Source organism: Gorilla gorilla, chromosome 8, assembly GCF_029281585.2.
Source record: "Gorilla gorilla gorilla isolate KB3781 chromosome 8, NHGRI_mGorGor1-v2.1_pri, whole genome shotgun sequence".
Lineage (NCBI taxonomy): Eukaryota > Metazoa > Chordata > Mammalia > Primates > Hominidae > Gorilla > Gorilla gorilla.
Window position 1 is genome coordinate 116,345,414 of NC_073232.2, and position 25,224 is coordinate 116,370,637.

The following is a 25,224-nucleotide window of genomic DNA, read 5'->3' on the forward strand; positions in this document are numbered from 1 at the left end:
ACTTTTTGCTTGGCTTTATAATATTCACATTTTACTAATGAATAGCACTTATCAACTTGGTACTTTGTCATATTAGCCTCATAAATCTTCTGCGTCTCACAAGGAGGTGAAGGTGCTTGGGAGATATTTCCTAATTAGACCTCATCAAACATCACACGAATGATTCTGTGGCTGGAAGACACTATTATCTAGGATCAGGCAGTTAGAGAACCAGGTCCCTTGAAACAGATGCTTCAACAGCAGTCTCAACCCCTGCACAGGATGCATCTGATGTTGGGTCCTTGACCTTGTATGCCTGGGGCTGTCAAAAGGAATTTGTGGGCCATAACACCTAAATATTATGCTGTGTTCACGTGTGATTTAATTTCAAGTCTATCTGGCTGATTTAATTTGTAGCAAGGTGAAAAGTGGAGCAAGCTCCCTGTGCCTCCCATACAGGAAGCAGGGAAGCAGGAGAGCTGGGAGGCACCATGCATGGGGAGTGCATGGGAGGATGCATGGGGAGTGCATGAGAGGAGACACAGGTTTGCAGACACTGTATGCTGAAGGAACTCTCAGCCCCAACTCCCTTTGCCTCACCACCCCTAAGCCTGAAAGGACTCAGGTGAGAAGGTGTTGGGCCTGGAGTCAGATTCCACAACCCTAGATACTGAGCTCTCTGGACAAGCACCCATCTCTGTCCTGAGCCACTGACCCTGTTCTTTCTTCTACTCCTTGAACATGACTGCTGTCCTAAAGTTGAGCTCATTTCAAAACGTTGTCAAATACCTCTAGCAAGAACAACAGGTGGCCGGGCGCGGTGGCTCACGCCTGTAATCCCAGCACTTTGGGAGGCCGAGGCGGGCGGATCACGAGGTCAGGAGATCGAGACCATCCTGGCTAACACGGTGAAACCCCGTCTCTACTAAAAATACAAAAAATTAGCCGGGCGTGGTAGTGGGCGCCTGTAGTCCCAGCTACTCGGGAGGCTGAGGCAGGACAATGGCGTGAACCCAGGAGGTGGAGCTTGCAGTGAGCCGAGATCGCGCCACTGCACTCCAGCCTGGGCGACAAAGCAAGACTCCATCTCAAAAAAAAAAAAAAAAAAAAAAAGAACAACAGGTATCTAACATATTCCATCGACAGAGACTGGGGTGTCTCTGACATTTGAAATAAAGTTCAAATTCTTATACTCTACTACTGACCCTTCTCTAATCTTAAACTATCCCATTATGTCCTTGCTTTGAACTGTTCCTTCGATGCCTCATGCAGGCTCATCCCTTTGAGCCGAACTGATCCACTCTTCAGTTTCCTTTCAGGTAACACCTACCCCGGGAAGTCTTCTCTGGCCTGATCTCCATGGGCTGCCGTGGAGCTGCTCCTCCCTGTTCCCTCACCACACTGAGTTGCAATGGTTGGTTGACTTACTGTCTCCCTATTAGTCTGTGAACTACTACACAGCAGGAACCACAGTTTACTCAGTGGCTTAACCCCAGCCACCTAGCCCAGGGTCCAATTCACAGAAGACCCTTAAAGATGTTTTATGATTGCATGCATGTACATACATGTGTGTGCATACATGCACACACACACATGCATGCACACACACACACAGCACTAGCCCTGGATTTCTGGACCCTTTCTTTTCAGCAAGATCATGACCACTTACATCGGGTGGATGGGGATGCACTCTGCAGTCGAACTCGAATTTCACTCTCTGTACAAGGGAAGAGATAGAGAAGGGTATGAATGAAGGAGCTTAGATCACAATCCCTGACACTGAACTCCTAGCAGCAGATGGCCCTTTAGGCTGCTCTGACATTTCTGAGTTCTGGAAACAGGAAATCTAGGTGTGCCCAAGAAGAGTGCTGCTTAAAAAGGGAGACCTCCCTACCTCCAACAATTCCCCATCCTGCCAACTGCATACCTCCCAGGCAGCTGGAGATGTTCTAATAAAATTCCAGGCTGAGCAAGGAGGTTCCAGTACAATCAGCAATGGTCAATCCTTTCCCCATCATCCACCTCATGGCTGCCAGAACCAAGGTTCTCTCCTGCCTCCATGGTCTCAGGCATTGGCAAAAGATTCTAAAAGCCAGAGTGTTTACTTGCCATTTTGGCCTCTTCAGAGATGGGAGGGGCAGGAAGCTGGTAGCTAACATTATTAGTTAGCTTCAGGTGGAGAATTGGCATCTTTCAACTATCAGCCTAAAGTTATGGGTGGTTGGCATACTCCTAACTTCCAAGTTATTGATGATGATAAGGCCCATAGGAAGTCTAGGTGGGTCATTGTGAAGAATTCTGCCTTCAGCTCAGCCCTAACATGCTGCCCCCCACCCTGCCCAAAGCTTAGCAAGGGCTGCTTCTCCCAGGACCACATTTCTCTCCTATATCATTGTCTACATGACTAGATTACAAAACTGTCATGGAGCTGTTTATCTCCTGGATGAATTTTGAAAAAAATTTGGGGAGATTTTGCTCATCTTTTGATGTGTAAAGGCAATTAGAGCATATCTTGTTAAAGTCAGCCAGGAGACCAGAAGTGAAAGCAGATGTGGTATCTGCATCTTCAGATGATCCACAGCAAGACAAATGATGCCCCACATTGTTATCATGTGTTTTGCTTCCTGCCTCTATGTGCTTGTTAGATTACTGTCAAAAGCTACCCTTCCCCTCCCGATACAGCCGGTGGAAGATTCCCAGGATACTCTAAGCCCCTCGAAAGCAGAAAGCATGCCTTATTTATTCTTCTGTACTCCTTACACTCCCTGGCTCAAGGCTGGACACACATTAGCTTCTCAGAAAATACTTGTTGAATGAATTGGACTGAACCCAGTGACAGCACACACCTCGTGTTTGACTCCGTCCTCTGGTTGAAGAAGATGCTGAGAAACAAAGAAATGCATTTTTAGGCATATATAAGAGGTGGCATGCTAAATGCTTTTGACATGGAGGCAGATATATTTGGGGAGGGGTTACTTTCATAGTGTGTCTAAATCCAGATGGGGCTTTTCTGTATAGCAGTTGCTTAATAAATGATGATCACTTAGCAACAGCAGAGAATGTTTTGCAATGCCCTAGTACATTTATGATGTTAAATTAGCTAAATGAATGTTAAGTTAGCTAACATTTTGAATGTTAAGTTAGCTAAGGTAATCTGTTGGGGAGCATGATCCATTTGGACTGGCTGACTACACTGATCAAATGTATCAAAAAGCTCCCAAGTCTTCCCTTTGATTTTTTATTCGAGACTGCCATGGTTTCCCCACTGTAAGCAAATACAGAAAATTATAATCACTGTATAATCAATGATCCTGGCATCAATTCATATGCACAGTGAGATTCCAAGGACATGGAACAAAAACTTAAGGCCAAGTGAAGACACAGCCTGGGGGTTCATGAAGCACACACAGTTCCCTTGAAAGCAAGCAATAGTGGAGGTGCCGGGATGCCTGGCATTTGTGTGTTCTACTCGCTGCTCTGCTTCTTTGGGAGGCCTCTGTGCATCTCATGGAAAGAAGAATCCCTACAATTATTGCTTGGCCTTAGGGGCTTATCCATCCAAGCCTGAGCCTTATGTATAGCTTACCATTTCTATAGTGCCACGAGCAAAGGCTTATGACAGCAAGTTAATGTGGCTGATAGTCCCCTTAATATGCTTCAGGATAAAGAGCAAGGGAAAAATAGGTCAGCAGGGGTCAAACTCTTTTAGAAGAATCCATTTAACTCATGAGGTCCCCTACTCCCACCACTTCATCTCCCCCAGGGATTTTCCTAGTGCCTCGTTTGACCATTTCTTTAGAAAATAAGGAGAGGACATACCAAATTCCTTCCGAGGGTACTCCGGAGAAGAGTTGCCACTGGAGCTCCCTGGAGAGGGGATGAAACACTTAGAACAAATGGCCTCTTAGGCCCATAAAGCTTCCAAAAAGGGAGGTAGTGCCTGTTACTTATTTCTGGACCTCCACAGCCCTCAGTGTTTCAGGGGGGAATGAGGTATACTCTTCAGCATGCATGTCAAAGGAGCCAGGCTAATGATGTAAAACACAACCCATCATGGCCCTGGTCGCAGCACTTTGCTCTGGTCAAGGACCTACTTCAGATGAGGCAGGGATGAACAAAGGAGAGCAGGAGGTTTTGGTTTCTTTCTTTTCTGTTCAGTTCCTCCACCGGCTTGTCCTGTGTCTGTCCTAGAGCAAGTGACCTGCCCTGATCAAGTAACCTGCCCTCAGCACCAGGAACCTCTCTGACCTTATGAGGCTTGTCCCAAATGTGGACCCAGTTAAAATGAAGGTACAAATCCCTGGTCAGGCCCGACCTCAGAAAGCACTGTGATGATGCAATCCACCTCACCTGGATTTGGGGCTTCCCAACGGCCCAGCAGCTCTTGTCCTGCAGTGGCAGGAGGGAGTCTGCTGTGTGCGTGGGATGCTAGCCTGCTGTAATCATTCACTAGAGTGTCTGGGCCTTACTCCTGCTTCTCCAACACCAGCACCAATCTCTTCTCACTGTTAAACTCCTTGGCCACCTGGCTGGTCAGTTTCCCACATAAAACTGCTTCGGCAGATCACCAGGAACTCCAGGAACCTTAGTAATGGAACTCAGGTGTCTTCTTCTACGACTTCTTCTTGACCCTGAGCACTCTCTTGTGTTGACCTCAGCATTGCTGCATGTTCCTGGTCTCCCCTTGTCCCTAAAAGACTCTTCCTCCTCTCTCTGTTCTCTGGCTTTTCTTTCTCCTTATTCCCTCCGCTTTATCTTCCTTTGCTTCCTTCAACTTTTATACTCTCTTTCTTGGCAAACTCCTTTAGTCTTCTGACTTCCTCTAACACCTCTTTGCGAATGGCTTCCACCTGGGTATCTGGGCCCTGACTTCTTCCCTGAACTCAAATCCTGCATCGCCCACTGCCTGCTTGCTACCCTCGCCAGAGAGCTGAGCAAGTGGCTGTACTTCAGGATGAATTAGCTGGATTCATCAAGTGGAATCATCCATCTAATTCCCTGTTTCAGTTGTTGGCACCACCAAGAACCCAACCTGTGTGTGAAGCCTTCTCCTTACATTTAATACAATTGCCAAACCTGTCAATTCCACCTCAGTGATAACTTTCACTTCTAGCTCCTGACCTCCATCATTACCAACCTGGTCCCAGCCAAAATGTCCCTTCTCTGGATGACTGAGGATTTCTTTTTAACTTGTCACTGTGTTTAGTCTCTTTCTCACCAATTTTTCCAACACATGGCTTCCAGAGTTCCAGTCCTGGACCTCAAATATGATTGTTTTGCTAAAAACTCTCTGTGGCTTCCCATTGCATATGGAATAAAGTCTAAACATCTTATCCTAGCACTGAATCTGAGTCCCTCAAACCTTTTGCACATAAGTACCGCGGAATTTCCGACTTAAGCCCTGGGCTCTCCTGGCTGTCTTTGCTTATGCTGCTGCTCCCACAGCTTGGACAGTCCCATCTCTCCATCTTTGGGTATCAAACTCTTACTCATCATGAGGACCCCACTCAGATGTCCCTTCCTCCATAGAATTTTCCCTGATTTCCTCAGCTTAAAATGATAATCTCCATCTACTTTACACAACTGTATTTTATCTGTCATCTTAACTTGTCTATTAGACTATAGGTCCTGAAGACAAGATCTATGTCTGATTCATTTAAGCATTCGTCAAGGCATTCTACACAGTGTTAAACGCATAGCAGGTACTGGATAAAATACTAGTTGGAAAAGTAACTAAATGGGTGAATGAATAAATAAATGAGGTAGTGAATGAATGAATGAAGTCTTCAAGTAATGGAAGTCCATAAAAGAAATGAAGGAGGAGTGGGGAGAAAGGTGAGGGGCAGACACAGGTGGCCAGGATGTAAATCTTCAAAGAATGAGTGAAGTTGCTTGGGGAAGAGAATGGTTCTCTTGTATGGTTAGTGGGACTGATACCTTCATACGTATGGCGGGTAACGTGAATTTTCCTTTCAAAGGTTGAGCCTGGGGAGTTGGGCAGAGTGGAGGCAGGTGAGTGAGCCCTCCTGTAACTAGAGGTGGAGGCATGGCCTCGTGTGCTTCCAGCTGCAAGAGGGGAAAAGCATAAGTTCTCAGTGCTTCAGCAGAGAGGTGAACCAAATGGCTACTGTGACCCAGCTATATTAACCAAGTACACTCAGGGAGGGTCTTCGGGAGGGCACAGCTGAAAGGGGCCACCTCAGCATTCCCCCAGCTGTTCAGAAATGGAAAGGTGGAATTATTGCCTGGGAACGTCCTTCCTGTGCATGGTTACCATGCATGGAAATGGAAAGGATTTGGCAGGATTTTTCTTGTAGACACTGCTTGGATGGACTAGAATATAATCCAGCGTGGAAGTGTGCCTCAACAAGTAAGGGCAGGTGTTTCTTTTGGTCAACCTGGCTGTTCTAATGTCTTGGGGCTTCCTTTTTAGTTTTACTTCCAAGTATTTTAAATGGCTTCAGGGGCTATCTGGGTGCTTCTTGTTTTTGTTTTGTTTTTGCCTTGCTTTGCTTTGTTTTGTTTTAGTTTGAAAGAGTGCTTCACTGGGAACAATGGGCTTGCCCATTGTTGGATGCTTGCCCAGTGGAATCTTGCACAGCATGGGATCACATGTCACCAGCTTCCCTTAGCACAGTAACCCAATCGTTAAGTTTCTTTCCTTGTTAATTCAAATTGTAAACCCTCAGGCGTGCACATTGTTCTCTAAAGAGATGGCTTAAAGGGAGTGATTTAGTGAGGAAATAGCTACCTACCCATGAAGTCTTAATTAATGATAGTTATTTATATTGTGGACTTAATGAAAATGGATCTGATTTTAAGTAGGCTTCAAATGCTGATGATTTATAATTTGCACCCCCGGTCTCCAGCCCTGCTGCCCAATGGCTGTGTGTTATTTAGATAACTCTTGGGGGGATTTGGAATGGATGACAGGTGATTGTAATTGTCCCTTTTGTGCACTGATTCAAAATCGTGTCTGCCCTGTGTCCTGTGTAGGACTTTCTTGGTGTCTCTCTCTTTGTCACCCATTCTTCCCTGACCTCTTGCACTAGTGGGCACTCACTTGAGTTTATGTAGCCGCTGCTGCCATGAGTCAGGCTTTGTTTCTCCAGCCGGCTCCCTCCACCAAGAGAGGCTGTTTTAGCATAGCCATTGCTGGTCCCACCTTCTGCCAGGAACAAAAGTAGGTGATAATTTCAGGGTGGAGTCAGGCCAGAGGATCCCCTGGTCCCCCACCCTGTGGAAGGCTTCCCTGGTTTTTCACCAGGACCTTCTTAGTTTGGGGTTCCTTTCCCACCTACATTATAAGATGCAAGCTGCCGTGCTCCAGTTTCGTTGTTTTGTTTGTTTGTTTGTTTTGTTTTGTTTTATACAAATATCTAGAGTGAGTATTCCACCTGATTTAAAAGAAAAGTCTCCTGGGTGGAATATAGCAAGTTGCATATTAGGAAATTTTAAATAGTAGAAAAGGCTGAGCGATGAAAGCTCCTTGAGTCCAGGACCTGGTTGGGCTTGCTTTTTCTGAGTGCCTGGTCAGTGCCCAGGCATGGCAGCCACTAGAAGTGCTGGAGGGGCGTGTGGCAGCTCTGTGTTGCTGGTGTTCCACCTGGCAGCCCATCACTGCTCCGACTTCACCTGCTGGTGGGTGGGCTCTCCCCAACCCCAGGGAACTAGGCTCCCTGGAGGCGGGGGCAGGGGGTAGCTTTTGGGCTTAGATCAATATTACAGGAGTGATAGGAGCTCCTGGGAAAAAAAGTAGCCTCAACAAGAAGCTTGACTGGTAGCCCCCAATCCTTGTTCAGGTTAGATCGGATATCCAATATTTTAGCATCTGGAATAGGCAAATCTACAGAGACAGTAGATTTGTGGTTTCCAGGGGCTGAGGAGAGAGGAGGGAGAATGAGGAATGACTGCTAATGGTCACTTCTTTTTATGGAGCCATGGAAATCTTCTAAAATTGAACTGTAACCATGGCTGCATTAGTTGGTAAATATACTAGCAATCACTGAATTATACACTTCAAACTGGCGAATTCTGTTGTATAGAAATTAATGTCAATATAGCTGTTTAAAAAGATGTCAAAAATTTTGGAGCTCCCATGGAAAAGGTTACAGGTGTGGGGCCCTTCAAATGTGACCTACTGAAAAGAAAGCTATTGAGGTAGTTACTTACTTGGTGGTAAGGATGTAAGTCTTGTGGTTACTGTTTCAGTGACAACTAGAAAAAGACAAAGAAAAGATGAGTTCTTACGTAATGCACTGACACCTCTGGATCTTGGCAAGGTCTAAGCTCTGTCACAGGCTAAGCATATTAAATTAGGTTCGACATTGATTTTTCTATCCTTGTGCTTTAAGGTGTGTGATCTGACCCACTGTGCAAAAAGATATGAGCAACAACAATGGGTTTCATATGCTTGGAAAATAAGTTTATATCTCTTTGGAGCCAAAAGAAGTTACGCACTGCGTTTGAAACATGAGTTGTTTTGCTGTGGATGTCTCTCCTTGGACAATTAGATCCAGTCCAGGCCTGGTCTGAGGTTGAAGGAGGACTAGGCCCTCTTGTCTCAAGTCACTCTGTTTCTCTGCATTTCTCCTTCCCCACAGTCTCTCAGTTCAGCTGAGACCAACACTCTAGCTGACGTCACTGTGTACCTCTTCATGAATTTGGAGGTGTTTAAGAACATTATGTTTCATTCTAATGTCTTCAGGGCAACCCCTGAATGTGGGGAGATGTGGGAAGGAAGGGTGCTCCTGGTAAGTCACATTTGGGGTTTGGCAAAATCAGTGATCCAGGCACATCACAGACAGACTTGAAGAACCAGTCCCTTGGCCTCTGAAATTTAGTTCCTGTAGGTCTGAGAGATGGTGAATCCATTACTCATGCTCTGACTGTGGCCCTCAGCACTACCTCCGTCTCTGGTGGATATACAGAAGCCCCTACCTATCTGGGGCTTTTGTTCTTTGAAAGCAGGTTTCCAGTGTGCTTGTATGCATGCATGCATGTGTGTATGTGTGCATGTATGTGTGTGTGTGGCATGCATGGGCACATACGTGTGGGGAAGGTGGTGAAAGGAGAAAAGAGTAAAGGAAGATGGTGCAGGATCATTTTGTGCTACTTTCAGCTGTGCCGCTGACACCTGCTCCATCCCACATGACTCTCATTCACACTGCCCTTCTTCATACTGCATTTTGCTAATTAGTTTGGTTGTCCTAGCAAGAAGATGCGGTTATGGACATGCCAGAAACAGTACTTAATGCATAAAAGGAAATGTTGGCCGGGCGCAGTGGCTCACGCCTGTAATCCCAACACTCTGGGAGGCCGAGGCGGGCAGATCATGAGGTCAGGAGTTTGAGACCAGCCTGGCCAACATAGTGAAACCCCATCTCTACTAAAAGCACAAAAAATTAGCTGGGTGTGGTGGTGGGCACCTGTAATCCCAGCTGCTCGGGAGGCTGAGACAGGAGAATGGCTTGAACCTGGGAGGTGGAGGTTGCAGTGAGCCAAGATTACGCCACTGCACTCCAGCCTGGGCAACAGAGCAAGACTCCGTCTCAAAAAAAAAAAAAAAAGGAAATGTTTTTGTAGAGTGCAGTGGCAGCTTGATTTGAATAATAGTCCTTCAGCTTTCACTAAACCTCTCATTGTATAGACCTTTGGGATTCTTTGACACATAAAAGTGAATTATTTCCTAACTAAAACTTTCAAGTCTATGAAGCCAGAATTTTTTTTTTATTGGAGATACATGAAAGTCACAGAATAAGTGAAAGAGTTTCCTGACTTAGAGTTGGTAGGAGGAGAGTTTAAATGTTTCTGAATTTATTATTTGGGCAGTTCCACAAAATAAATGTATTTGTTTTCAATTTTCAGTGTAGAGGTCAACTATGATACAATAACTAGGATGTTATTCGTTTAGATTTCTGTTGCCCTGTACCCCTAAATTTGGAAATGATAAAATAAACTATGGTGAATTCATTTAGCAGAATGCTATCCCATCATTAAAAATGAGGGTTATAAAAACTGTACATGGAAATGACAACCTTCATCATTCAAGAAAAAGCAGGATATCTTTTGACATAAAAATCAATAACAGCTGTCTTATGAGAAGGATTAAAGTCCATTTAGGAACACATTTAAACATGATACAGTGGTTGTGGTAGAATTATTAATGAATTACTTATTCTGTTTCCAAATTTTTGTTACTTTCATAATAAAACACATAAATTAAAAAATTCTGATGCTCTTACTTCTTTCAGTGACTTCAGTTCCATCTCGTTTGTTTTTCTTGGTTACATCCATACCATAGCCACCTGCAGGAAAAATCAGAAACCATGATAGTCATACTTATCATTGTTTTTAGTAATTATAGGTCCCCACTGTTGAAGCTGATAACCAAAAACATGATTTCAAGAATTTAAGCCATAATTCTTTCACGCGAATATTTTTTATGAGTCATTCCCATTTCTTGTAACAGGTATAACAGAGGTTAATTTAATTGTTCCACTTTGGATTCTATTTCTTTGTGCTGGGATCTTGTTTTTCAGTGTCTAATTGATCAGCCTGCCCCCTGCTGAGCATCAAGACGCTTACATAGCAGATCAGGCGTCCTGACCTTTGTTTGACTATAAAACCTCCATTCTTTTCCATGGTAATAAATAGCTGAAGGGGATCTGTCAAGGCACTTAGTGCTATCAACTAATTCATTTTAATGTCTCCCATAATGTTCAATGTTCTTTATGGAACTCTATGCATATGAGACATTCATGCTTCATTATTTAAGAGTCTGGAGGTAAGAATGGCACTTGATGGATTTAAATCAGGATAAAAATAATTATATTTGTCGTACTTGTATGGAACTTTACTCTTCTCAAAGTATGAAACATTCACTATAATCGGCTCTCATGTGCTTATCTGCAGACATAAGTATGAAAAACAGTTCAAGAAAGCCTGTAAAATCTATAGAAGCATGTAGGAAAATACATATTTGTATTTTTTATATTCTCCCTTCATTCTTACTCTGCTTCTGAAAAAGAAAACCAGTGCAATCTTGTCCACTGTGTCCCTCAGCATGGATGGTATGAGGCAGGGCTGTTGCCAAACGGTGGTGGGGATGAAAGCTCAAGTCTTAAACACACAGGAATGCACAGCAAGGGTCCCGTCCCAACTGGGTTCTTCTGTTCTTGCTGTGCTGCCTGGCCCCAGGTTCTGAAAGGACCTGAAATCTGACTTACCCTGTGGTTCTCTCCCTTCCTCTAACTTTCTCTTCCTCCTAGTTTATTTTTTGGTTGTAGTTGGAACTGGGTTCTAGAATGCTGAGGCACACTGCTTTTGCCAGGCGCCCCTTGCTTGAAGAGCTCTCCTTCCAGTCTCTGCCTAGTGCCTTCAGGCTCGACTTACCCAGTAGGCAAAGTGGGCACAGTGCCTAGGCCCACAGCACATTTTGGGGCTCACAAAATGTTTACTTTTAACATCAGAAGGAAAAATGATCAGAATCTAATCTGGGTTATGTCCTTCTTTATACCAATGCAGTTGTAAAATAGAATTTTAAAAAGTTTTTTGATGGAGGAAGGGGCCTACAAAGGCAAAAGTGTCTAGGAACCATGAAAATCACCCTGTGGCTCTGGGTGACTTCCCTGATGGAAACCAAGACCAAATGAGACCAGCTGATCAACGATCTGGTGGAATAACCAAGATTCGTACACTTAGCTTCAGGCCCCAGTAAATGTGCCAACTTCTTTTTTTTTTTTTTTCTTTTTGGTTTTGTTTTGGGGATTCCCCTCACTTTCTTTTTTTTTTTTTTTTAATTATACTTTAAGTTTTAGGGTACATGTGCACATTGTGCAGGTTAGTTACATATGTATACATGTGCCATGCTGGTGCGCTGCACCCACTAACTCGTCATCTAGCATTAGGTATATCTCCCAGTGCTATCCCTCCCCCCTCCCCCCACCCCACCACAGTCCCCAGAGTGTGATATTCCCCTTCCTGTGTCCATGTGATCTCATTGTTCAATTCCCACCTATGAGTGAGAATATGCGGTGTTTGGTTTTTTGTCCTTGCGATAGTTTACTGAGAATGATGATTTCCAATTTCATCCATGTCCCTACAAAGGACATGAACTCATCATTTTTTATGGCTGCATAGTATTCCATGGTGTATATGTGCCACATTTTCTTAATCCAGTCTATCATTGTTGGACATTTGGGTTGGTTCCAAGTCTTTGCTATTGTGAATAATGCCGCAATAAACATACGTGTGCATGTGTCTTTATAGCAGCATGATTTATAGTCCTTTGGGTATATACCCAGTAATGGGACGGCTGGGTCAAATGGTATTTCTAGTTGTTGCTCGTTGGTGTTTCTCAAACACAGCTCGAGGCAAGGAATGAGGCATAATGGAAAAAATCCTAGCTGGATCTGAGAAGCCAAAGAATGTCTTTATAGGTATGTTTCCTGGAGCCCAGAGGAGGGGCTTCATACACAGTTTAACAAAGGAGTCTAGCCTCATTACAAGGACAAACCTGACCAGTGAATCTGTCTGCATTCCAGCTATAACCTATATGACTTATGTCATGCAAACCTACGTGCAACTGGACACCTTCTTTGCAATCCTTTGTTTAAGCATCAGTTTGATACCTCTGAAAGCCTTCTCTGACTTTCTTTTAAAAAAATAGATAATAAGCTGTGGATCAGGAGGCATTTGGGGAGATTAAACCTTTAAATGCGCCTGGCAGTCAGTGGGGAGGTGACTAGCTTTCTAGGATGGTACCTGAACTGATATGAAATATTATCCTGAAATGAACTGTTTATAACAATCCATGGAAACTTTTACTTCCTACAAGTTATTGCTTACTTTGATCTTTCAGTAAAAGTTGCTGCTGACAGCTATACATTTGGGATTGGCCGGAAAGGTTCCACTTGCAGCCATTTAGGCAGATGGATCATGACTCTGTTTGCTAAGAGTACAGTCTCCAGGCAGCAAACCTGGAAAGTTTTGCTTGTTCTTTCTTTATCCAAAACATAGCAGGCATTTCTAGGCCCTCCATCTTTTCCCTGAATCCCAATGACAAAGCCTTGATTTCTGCAGTAAAATGCTAAGGGTTCCCCAACTTCCAGAGGGCACGAAGTCATGACCTACTTAGAAATCAGATGCCCTCCGTCAGGGCCTGGGAGCTCCTTATTGGAAGGTACTTAGTGGATATAACCTGCTCTAGGCAGGTACAGGTAGATGCCTCTCTCTCAATCTGAAGCCACCCCAATGTCTGTGTGTCCCACAGCCAATCTGAGGTGTCAGGTAGGTGTTGGGAGACTGATTCCTTTAAACCAAATATAAGAGGAAACTTTCTATAAGTGAGTTATATTAAATGGAGAATGATGGCGTGGGGCACAAGCCTGGACTAGGATCTTCCCATGGGACATACAGTATATTCCCAGGACTTCTTTTTTACACATTTTAAGTACTGATAGTTTTTAAAAGTGTAACGTTAGGAAAAGGAACATTTCCTGCCCAGGTACGTGCCTGAGCCTGCCTATCCTAGCAGGATTCACCAGTGTGTTCGTCTTTCAAAAGTCCTACTTAATGGAAGCACTGTCAAATAACATAATTTTTAACTTCTCAGATATTTGGGCCACTTCACTAGAACTAAGGATGAGCAGATCATTCAAGCTCTCAATTCCAAAATTATACTAATTTCCATCCATAGTTCTAAAGGGTTGCTTTGTGGCTATTTTATAGCTAATGTTTTTGTGAAGGTGTAAAAATGATCCCATGTCACTTTTCTAGGCAAGAAGACACAATTTTAAATCATTTTTCTACTTTTATGAGTTTTTTCCTTTCCCCTTTATTTAAATGATGTCACGTCTACCTAAAACTATTCAGACGATGCTGTCTAACATACACACACACACAAGGACAAACCACTGTTAGTGGCAGTGAACCATCACGTTAACTGTTTACCATCACATTATCTTATCCTAATGACACATGAAACACTTTGTTCTTGATACAACAAAGAGAATGAAGAAGCTAAGTATTTTTCTCTCTATTTTTTGTTTTAGGAACAAATGTTCCTATACTTTGCTAATGAATTGCAAGTATTTTTATAGCTTCTATTACTCCAGTCTCTATACACTTTAAATTTTAAAACAAAACAACAACAAAATTGCCAAAGTATTAGAAAACCATCCACTGGCTATTGACCTGATAACACAGAAGGGCCCAGCAGTTTGATGCCAGGAAAGCCAATGCGCTGGAATTGACTATCTTGGAGGCTTTGTCTCTGTAACACCCCAGGGATGGGTTTGCTGCTTGCTACATTTGGTATCCTGGATTTTCATGACTGGGGGCAGGTGGGATAGGGCACCAGCTTTGTGATTATGCTGGTTTGTTTACAGTTGTGTCCTGCCACTGTTAATAATGGCAAATGAAACAAACAATGTAAACACAGACTTCTTTTTGTTTTTCATAATCTGAGAAGGTGGTTAGTTCTTAGGTCAGGTCAGTTTCACCAATCTAAGGAGTTTTTTTCCTATTTTTTTTTTTTTTTTTTTGAGACAGAGTCTTGCTGTGTTGCCCAGGTGGGAGTGCAGTGGCACAACCTTGGCCCACTGCAACGTCTGCCTCCTGGGTTCAAGCAATTCTCCTGCCTCAGCCTCACAAGTAGCTGGGGTTACAGGCATGCACCGCCATGCCCAGCTAATTTTTCTATTTTTGTGTTTTTAGTAGAGATGGGGTTAGTATAATATGAGTGTGCACCACTACGCACACCACTACGCTTGGCTAATTTTGTATTTTTTGTAGAGTCAGGGTTTTGCCATGTTACCCAGGCTGGTAAGTTTCTATGCAAGCTTGAAGCAGAACTGTTCACTTTAACTGTTCCTGTGTAAACTCTGATCAGACTCATGTGGGTGTTTTGCAGGGCCTAAGAGTAAAGCAGGACACCTCTGATTCTCTGGAGTGAGTCTGTGTGGGGATAGACATGTATCTTAGGTTAGTTCTGACAGATCTGTGCCTTAGCTCTAAGAGAGAACATATGGAAGTAAGAAGAAACTATTCTGCTTTTCAAATAAATACCTTTTAAAAATCTTGCTACGTTTTACAAGTCCACTATTAGACTACTGATTAACTACTTCTCAAAAGAAGGAATGTGCCAGAGGTTTTGCCTCCACTTCAAAAAGTAAAGTGATAATTTGTCAGTTACCAGTTAACGTCGTCCACTTAGGTATCTAAACTGGTAATTCTCATCTCAAAGTGAATTTTTTTGGCAGGGGGAAACCCAAGTTGACTCGTAAGAGTATATATACGGGAAACAATTTTCTTCCTGTTTTTATTCCTCTAAGTTTGATCCTGGAAAATTCCTGAATTAATTAGATCATTTCAAAGATCATACTTTTCTTTAGATTAGAGGTAATTTTACAGCATGGTAAACAGCAATGTTTACCATGTATAGCTTAATCAGAGAGGCCCAGTCAGCACAGGGACTGTTTCTAGAAGGCCCCCTTACCTATACTTTAACTTCACCCCTGAGTTGTTCTCTTCGTCCAGTGGAGAGAGAGAGACAGAGGGAAGAGGAGAGCAAGATAGCGAGAGAGGAAACTGAGATTGGGAGAGAAGGAATTATAAGCCCATATCATATTCTAAATAAAACAACACAAGTCATTTTACAATGCTGAAAACAATACAGAAAGATCTTGCCTCTAAAGCCCGGTATATTTTAACCAGCCTTCTCCTTTTCCCCATTTATTTCCTTTGAAAGACCTACCCTAAGCAGAATGCACACACCAAAGTCATCTTTTATAACCAATTAATCACTTTAACCAGAATGCTAGAAACTACAGAACTTCATCTTCTTTTCTCCAATAAACATTTAATTTCTAAATGGCAAACCTTAAATCGAAGTCTCAGAGAAAAGGAGAAAGGTCAGTCTTCCTGTTTACTTACCTGGTTTGAGGTTTTGAAGGAATTGGAAACAACTTTGAATAAATCCCCCTCTCTCTTTCTTCCCCTGATATTTTCTTCTAGAAATTTGCAGTGCTCACTTTTTTTTTTATCCAGACCCAGCCAAGGTGTGTTAAAGCTGAGTGATCTTTCAAAAATGTTCACTTCTCTTTCTCTCCACCTTGTTTCAACTCTTTGCTTCCAAACATGTCCTGACAAAGGTGTGTCATGGTTTACAGCGTTACTCCACCCTTCCAATTATCTGACACTTGCTGGATTTAAAAAAAAATCTGCCTCCAGGAATCAAACTTTACTGGAGGCAGAAAGCTTCTCCTTCCAGCTTAGGTATATTAACTATTTATAGGCCCATGGGGAAAAGGAAACAAAAGACCAGCATAAAGGAAATGCTTTTTTATTGCCTACCTTCTACAGCTGGAGAACTGCCACAACTTTGTGGCAGTACCCTTCCTCAGTGCCATGGGTACTGGAATCCCACTGCATGATTCATGAGTCTAGGCACGTGGATAGGCTCATGGATGAGCACGGTCTAGGCACGTGGATGGCCTGTGGTCATACTGCCTGAGCCCTAGAGAAACTGAAGTTGGCAGGATTTATATTCAAGATATGTTTCCCCTATAGATGTCTTCATCCTCTGTTCCTGTGTCCTGTGTCCTTTGTCTTGTTTCCCCTATAGATGTCTTTGTCCTCTTTCTTGTAACTCAAGCCAGGTCGAGCCCATCTGGAGAAAATAGTTGGTGAACTAATTCATAATATGCTAATGACTGAACGTACTGAGCAATTGGTGGGGTAGGGGTTCGTTTTACAAAAGAGGCAACCAGATATAGTGATGCTGACCTAAAAGAGTGACATGTTAGTGATGGAATTTTAGGCATTTAGCCACCTAATACTGGAGAGAGGTGCTGTTGGGAAGGGATAAGGACCTTCTTGTCCTTCAAATCAGGTGACCGCATAGTCTCCATACACCTAAAGACATGTGTGGGCTCCCAGATGTCCTGCAACTCCAAGTACATCCTGGGGACCTTTAGATTTCCCTAGAGGGTCAACTTGCATCAATCAGGATAATTCTTATGAATACCTGGATAGCATCTGGCTTCCCAGGGGGCCCAAAGACTAGCTTGAGACACTTGGTGTTGGTAAAATGGGAAGTCTGAACCTGGAACTCACTCAGGCAGTCCTTTGAGGCCATAGCACATTCCTGGGACCCAGCATCACCCTGGGATTCCCAGTTCTGAGGCATTGTCCTAAGATACTGGAGGGGAGCAGTGGAGCCCCTACAGCATAGCACCGATGTGCAACTGCACCTTGCTATTGTGGGCACTGCATCCCATGGAAGGGTAGCAGACCACGACAACAGCTGTGGGGCTCTTGCTCCTAAGCTGCCCATATTCCACACTGGAGTCGTGCATTTCAGAACCCTTTCAATTATGCAGAATTTGACACTTGCTTTGTAGGATGTTCTTGCCTTCCCCAAATAAATACTCAATATGTCTTCCGTCAGTTTCATAGTAGAAGAACACTGAAGAACCCAGAACACACAGAGCTTTCAGCATAAAATAGACATGCCCCTGCATCATTTATTTCTTTATTCATGAATTCAAGAATTAAACAAAAATATATTGGCTCCTGCTTGGAGCCAGACATTAAACTATGTGCTAAGAGTTTGGTGGTGAAATATGAACATATTCCCTCTGCTTATGGAGTTCACAGTCTAATGGAGGAAGACAGGCCTTACATAATGTATTAGTCGGTGAGGGTTCCCATAACAAAATACCACGGACTGGGTGGCTTAAACAACACAAATTGATTTTTTCACAGTTCTGTGGGCCAGAAGTTCAAGATCAATGTGTCAGGAGGTTTGATTTCTCCTGAGACCCCCTCTCCTTGGCTTGCAGATGGCCGCCTTCTTGCAGTATCCTCACATGGCCTTTCTCTGTGCATGCACATCCCTGATGTCTCTCTCTGTGTGTCCTCATCTCCTCTTCTTAAAGGACACAGTCAGATTGAATTAGAGTCCACCCTGGTGGGCTTCTTTTTTACTTAAATTTAACTACTTCTTTAAAGACCCTATCTTCAAATAAATTCACTGAGGTACTAGTGGCTAGGGCTTCACATGTGAATTTTGGAGGGACACTATTCAGCCTATAACAGTTACGTACAATATATAATTGCAGATTATATATATGTATTATAAGGGCAATTGCAAGAATGTGATAACTATTATAAAGAAAGCATACTGACTTGAGGCCAGGAGTTCAAGACAAGCCTGGGCAGCATAGCAAGACCTTGTCTCTACTAAAAAAGAAAAAAAATAGCTGAGTATGATGGCATGTACCTGCAGTCCCAGTTACTCGGGTGGTTGAGAAAGGAGGATCGCATGAGCCTAGCAGTTCAAGGTTACAGTGAGCTATAATGGTGCCAGTGCACTCTAGCCTGGGTGACAGAGCAAGATCAGAAAGAAAGAATACTGGCTACTATGACAGCATAAGAAGAGACATAATCTTGGAGAGGGGTGTTAGGAAAAGTCCTGCTATATAAGTGATACATGAAGGTTGAAAAGAGATCACGCAGGTGAAGGGCAGGGTGGAGAGTGTTCTAATATCTAGATGGGGCAAGAGTCTCTGAGAAGGCTCTCAGGTGGAAGCTGCATGGTGAGTTGGGGGAAGAGTGATGAGGCCGATTTGCTCAAAAGCATCAAGTGAAGGGAGGCAGGCAGCGGGCGAGAGGCTGGCAAGGGAGGCAGGACTAGATCACACAGGGCCTCACAGGCTGTGGAGGGACATGTTTTGGGTTATGTGGCAAATGTTCTTAAGTTGACATTAAGGAGCAACTCCCTACAGGCACTGTGTGGGTGTTCAGATTACTGATCCCAGGAAAGAAGAACGACTGCAACTAATGCTTTCTAGAACTACTGTAAGCCAAATATTTTACATCCATTCTCTAACACAATCCCCACAATGACTCCGAGAGGCGTGTACCATTATTATCTTCATTTTATACCTGAGAAAAGTGAAGTTTGAGAGGCTGAGTAACAGGCCAAAGGTCTTCCATCTCATAAGTGGCAGAGTCTAATAGATTCCACTTGACTCTTGGACCTTCATTTCCCACTGCCTTGTGTATTATTAAAATTTAAGTCTGCCCATAGCTTTCAACCGAAAGAAAATAGGCAATATTAGAACAGATCAGGCTGAGGGCAAATTACAACTAAAAAAACCCCCAAACCATCTGAACAGTGGGGATGTTTTCAGTTAACAGCAGTATGGTATTGGAATAACTTATTGATAGTTTTAGATAGAAATCTGTTTATAGAACTCAGCAACCACAGACCAATCAATTATTCAACTATAACAACTATATAAAACCAAACACACAGGCCAGGTATTGTGGCTTATGCCTATAATCCCAGCACTCTGGGACGCCAAGGCAGGAGGATCTCTTGAGGCCAGGAGTCTAAGAGTAGCCTGGGCAACATAGTGAGACCCCCATCTCTACAGATAAAAATAAATTAAAAAATAAAATAAAGCTAACATGCTAAGCAACCATCAGAATCAGCATGGATGGTATTTTCCTACCCTTGGGTTCCTATAAAAATATTAGTATTCTCCAGGTACAATAGAACAGTCAGATCTATAACAGATAACCCCCAAAGTTAATTAGTCAAGGATGCTCTAAGCTAACTCAACAGCTAATAAGACTGCATGTCTGTGTGTGCATGTGCAGGTTCTCACATATTCAGATGTGCACGTGTGAGGAGTGTTTACAGAGTCCTGTATTAGGCATTTTGGAGGAGAAGAAAAAGAATTCAAGTGCTCACATTCTAGTTATTCAATGTTCATAGATTATTGTACTTGGCAAATCTGTGAGTAAGACATGGTACATACAGTGAAAGAAACTTCATTTAACATTTATGTATTAAGTTCCTACCATATGCCTGGTAGTAAGGGAGCTGTCTTTTAAATGTTTTTAAATTAGCCAGAAAACAACAAAATTCTTGCGAAAATGAAGAAGCTTTAGGAAATAGAAGTGACTAAGACACCGGAAAGGTGTTTTTTTCTCTCTGACTGCATTTGGAGCTGTGTTAATGAGTCACATTAATCCATTTTTGATGGACTAGAAAGTCCCTTAAAAGGCAACCTGGAAAAATAGTTTTACTTCCAAAATTATCTACTGACTTTTAAATAGGCTGGGGAGAAAGAGTGTCTTTTCACGTGTGGCCCAGATTGGCACCAAGTGACCAGACGCATCATTCTCTGAGCAGCGTGAGTACAGGCGGACTCTGCTTTATGTGACTGATGTGTTTCTGAAAAGGGATTTGTTTTCGGTGACCAGGGTGAGTGCTTTTGCCAAGTGACTGTTCACTACCTTATGAATCTTTGTAGATGCATATTTTCTTTATGAGTTTGGTTTAAAGGGGTGTACCCAATAGGTGGATTTCTACCTATTCTATGACTCTTTTCTCATAAAAACAGTTATCACATGATAGTGCCATGATGTGCTTATGATACTTTCACGAGGTATCTTATAGCTTTGGGACACATTTTGCCCTCCATTCTCAAGAGACAATAAGAAATAAAGTTCTCTGAAAAGGAGGTGAGGGAAAATAATTTTATATTTACTGAGGTAATTCCAGTATCTACAATTGTTGATTCAGCTCTTTTGTTGGACAGTAAATCCACTGATTTTTTTTTAAAAAAACCAATTCTCACATATTAAATAAAAATAATACAACAATTATTTGTTAGTTGCCTACTACTGTTCTAAGACTGGAAGAACATCTTCCAGCTTGGCTTCTTTGCTTAGCATGTGCTACTAGATAAGACTTCTCTATACACAATTATGACAACATCATATGTCATGGTGTGTGGAATTGTTTGGCTTTTGGAAGGACATAGCTAAGTAGTACGAACTCCTGCCCTTCCCATGTGGGCTTCTTGAATTATCGACAGTTGTGTTCCTTGCTGCCTTGATTATAATAACAAAGCACCCTGGTTTCCTTTTCTTCCATTCCCAACTTCAGATCTATTCACTCATTTTTCCATTCAAAACTCATACATATTTGTTGAGTGAGTGGACTACCACCTATGGAGTGTCTATCATGAGCAAGGCATGAGGTGTAGAAATACAACTGAGGGTGAGATATAAAACCTGCCTTCCAGTAATTTACAACACAAAAAGAAAAAATATATGAACACAGTCACCACATATACCAATAATTACAACATACAGAAGAATATAAACCACAAGAGAACAGTTAAGAACTATGAAAATTCACTCTCAGCTATGAACATCAGCCAAAGCTTCGCAGAAGAGGTGTCCTTTGAGCTGGGCCTTAAAGGATCGGGGGTGGTGAGAAGCCAAGGCTGAAGAAGATATTTCAAGCACAGAATCCAGCATGAGAGGTACAGATGCAGGAAAGAGGAAGGCTTGGGTGGAGAGTGGTGGAGCATAGTGTGAGAAAGGAGAGAAGATGAGAGGTGGGAAGGGTAGGATGCACCTACCCTTCAGAGAGAGTCTGAAGTGCCAGTCTGCGGCATGTCAGTGTCATTCTGAGGGTGAGGGGGAGTTGCCGAAGGTTCAGCTGGGCTGAACAAAGATAAATTTGGTGATAGTGTAGACAGTGGAGTAGAACAGAAAGAGGCAAGATAGACTGATGGGGACGCTCTGGCAGTAGTTTAGTGAAGAGCCTGAGCTTTAGCAAGGCAAGGATGAAAAAGAATAAGGAACTGAGAAGCGCAAGATCAGCAAGGTTGGACAGAGACAATGGTATTTAGTGGTTGCTGTTAAGATGAGGGAGACTGCAGGGCCTAGGATGATGCTGAGATTTTTCCAGGCCAACCACTGACTACAGCACTTCTTTCCAACTTCTCTGCCAAGTTACCTTTCTCAAAAGTCCCCATGTTAGAGCTTACCTTCTGGTGGAGGATATAAAAACAATAACAACAACAAAAAGTTTATTCGCTTTGGTTTGCACTCTTCCTTGCTCCCATTTTGTCCTGTGTTCACCACCTAACGTATTATCAATGGGAGATGTGTAAAAAAAAAAGGTTTCCGTTCTCTGGACTTGAAGAACTTAGATATTAAGACTATAGGATTATATTAGAATATATCACCTATAGATGATGCATTTAATTAAAGCTACCATAGGTTATTTTTAACACATGGCCTACTAAAGTATCTGTAACTTATGTCTAATAATTTAACAATTATAAATTAGCTTTATCAAAAGACAAAAATGAGCCAAAGAAAAATCTGTGAAGTGTTAGCCTTAGCAGTTGTTCCCCTTTTGCTAGAGTTTGAATATATCCCCCAAAGTTCATGTGTTGGAAACTTAATCCTCAATGCAACAATGTTAAGAGGTGGGACCTTTAAGAGGTGATTAGGTCATGACTCTACCCTCATTAATAGATGATTGGCATTATCTCAAGAGTGGATTTGTTATCTCTGGAGTTGATTCCTTATAAAAGGATGAGTTTGGCCCCCTTCTCTCTCTCTCACCCTTATGAGGCCTTCTGCTATGTTATGACATAACAAGAAGGCCCTCACCAGATGCCAGTCCCTCAATCTTGGACTTCCCAACCTCCAGAATTGTGAGAAATGTTTTTTTAAATAAATTACTTTCTGGTATTCTGTTATAGCAGCACAAATCAGACTAGGACACCCTTTATAATCAGAAAAAAATATCCCTTTGATTCCAAAAGATTCGCCTTATTAGCAGAAGAAATGAAAATCCTCCCATCAGGATGGGAAGTCACTTCTTGTTTTATGCTTGGCAGTGTTTATCTACCCACCCTGGTAGAGTTAAGCCTCTCCAAGAACTGGGGCAAGCCAAGTCATATGTACGTTATTTGCTCAGAAATGACATGGGAGGGATGTCAGGAGCAGCAAGAAGAGGAAAAGTTTAATACTGCTCACAGAAAAAGATAGGCTCTCAAAATCTGATTATTTTATATAAATAGACCAGTTCTTTGAAATTTGTGTTAGGCTTGATCCCTATTGGAGGCGCAACAAAAAATTTCAGCAAAACAGCTGGAAGCCACCTGATAGATGGATTTGCCAGAGAGCTGAAAAGTCTGCATAAGGATGAGCATTCTCTTATGCTGCAGGCCATGATTCAGGAGATGTGCTTAGTTTTCACAAAACATGTCTACACAAGGACTATCTTCATTAATATAAAGACCACACCCTATTACCTGGCTTGTGGTTGCCACTATTTTCCTCAAGGATATATCTGTAGTACATGAACTCATGCTGAGAATCAGGTCTTATTGCCTGACATACTCATTGACTTAACATTCTACTGATTATAACAGTCATCTAAAAGTTTTTGAACTGTCATTATGCCAGTGGTTTCCAATATGTGTTTTTGACGACCCTGGTGTCAGCAATTTGCCAGAATCAGATGCAAATCAGAAAACTCACATTCGGTAAAATTCACTTTTTAGTGGTCTAGGAGCTTTGACAAATGCATATAGTCATGTAACCACCACCATATTTAAGATATAGAACAGTTCCATTGCACGGTAAAATTCCTTTATGCTCCATTGTGGTCCACTCCCATCTCCAGCCTCTGGCAGTATCTCTATAGTTTTACATTTCCAAAATGTCATATAAGTGAAATCATACAATATATGTAACCTTTTGAGTCGACTTTTTTGACCTAGCACTGAGATTCATTTATGTTGTCATAAGCATCATAATTTATCTCTTTTTATTATTGAGTAATATTCCATTGAGTGGAACTATAATTTTTTTATACATTTATATGTTTATGGACATCTGGATTATTTCCCATTTTGTCAATTATGAATAAAGTTGTTATAAACATTCATGTACATATTTTATATGAACATAAGTTTTCCTTTCTCTTGGGTAAATGCCTAGGAGTAAAATGCTTGCCTAGGTAAATGTATATTTAACTTTATAAGAAACTGGCAAACAGTTTTCCAAAGTTTTATACCATTTGCATTCCTACTAGCAGTGTATAAGAGTTCTAGGTGCTCTGCATCCTTGTCAGCTTTTGGCATTATCAGTTTGTTCCATTTTAGCAATTCTAATAAGTGTGGAGTGATATTTTATTGTGGTTTTCATTGGCATTTCTCTAGTAACTAATGATGTGAGTCATCTTTTCACATGCTTATTTGCCATTCATACATCTTTTTTGGTAGTGTCTGTTCAAATCTTTGCCCATTTAAAAACTGGGTTGTTTTCTTATTATTGAATTTTGATAGTTCTTTATATATTCTGGATACAAGTCCTTTATCAGATAGGTGTTTTTGCAAATATTTTATCCCAGTCTACAGCTAGATGACCATTTTCTTAACAAGGTCTTTTGGAGAGGAAGTCCAATTTGTTATTTTTCTTCCTACTATGAATCATATTATTGATGTCACGTCTAAGGAATCTTTGCCTAACCTGCATTCACAGGATTTTTTTTTTTTTGAGACAGAGTCTCACTCTGTCGCCCAAGCTGGAGTGCAGTGGCGCGATCTCGGCTTGCTGCAACCTCCCTCTTCCTGAGGTTCAAGCAATTCTCCTGCCTCAGCCTCCCGAGTAGCTGGGACTACAGGCATGCACCACCATGCCTGGCTAGTTTTTTCTATTTTAGTGGATACGGGGTTTCACCGTGTTGCCCAGGCTGGTCTCAAACTCCTGAGACCTGGCAATCCACATGCCTTGGGCTCCCAAAGTGTGAGGATTACAGGCATGAGCCACCCCACTTGGCCAAGGATTTTCTTATATATTTTTTCTCGAAATTTTAGTATTTTCAGCTTTACATTTATGCCTATGGACCTTTTTGAGCTAATTTGTGTATAAAGTGCAAAGTGTGGACCAAGGTTCGTTTCTAAAAATTTAAAAATTTTTTTTATAAAATGGGATCTTCCTATGTTGCCCAGGCTGGGCTCAAACTCCTGGGCTCAAGTGACCCTCTGGCCTCAGTCTCTCAAGCAGCTGGGAGTAGAGGCATATGCCACTGTACCTAGCTCAAGGTTCATTTTTAAATATAAGACTGTCTGTTTGTTCTAAAACCATGTATTTAAAAGATTATCCTTTCTCCATTGAATCATCCTTCCAAATTTGTCAAAAATCAACTACTCGCATAAGTAAGGATTTATTTATCAACTACTCACATAAGTAAGGATTTATTAAAATTTATTTATCAACTACTCACATAAGTAAGGATTTATTCTTACCTCTGTTATGTTCCATTGATCTATGTGTCTACCTGTCACCAATACCATATGGCCTTAATTGCTGTAACAATATACTAAGTCTTGAAATCAGAAAGTACAGAGC

General features: G+C 42.2%; 1 protein-coding gene across 4 annotated transcripts in view; it reads right to left on the reverse strand.

Moving 5' to 3' along the window:
* The window catches only part of COL17A1 (collagen type XVII alpha 1 chain), a 56,641-nt gene extending 40,543 nt beyond the window's left edge, over positions 1 to 16,098 (reverse strand). For 3 of the 4 annotated variants that reach the window (XM_055352893.2, XM_055352891.2, XM_019035398.4), the window contains exons 1-8: positions 15,916 to 16,098; positions 10,224 to 10,286; positions 8,152 to 8,196; positions 7,043 to 7,147; positions 5,917 to 6,045; positions 3,799 to 3,846; positions 2,826 to 2,861; positions 1,649 to 1,696 (exon numbers count right to left, since the gene is read on the reverse strand). In XM_055352893.2, the coding sequence (XP_055208868.1) occupies positions 1,649 to 1,696; positions 2,826 to 2,861; positions 3,799 to 3,846; positions 5,917 to 6,045; positions 7,043 to 7,147; positions 8,152 to 8,196; positions 10,224 to 10,275 (463 nt within the window). In that variant the 5' untranslated portion in view covers positions 10,276 to 10,286; positions 15,916 to 16,098. The remainder of the gene's footprint in view (positions 1 to 1,648; positions 1,697 to 2,825; positions 2,862 to 3,798; positions 3,847 to 5,916; positions 6,046 to 7,042; positions 7,148 to 8,151; positions 8,197 to 10,223; positions 10,287 to 15,915) is intronic. The other variant, XM_055352894.2, reaches the window with a different exon arrangement.
* Positions 16,099 to 25,224: the final 9,126 nt, after the last annotated feature.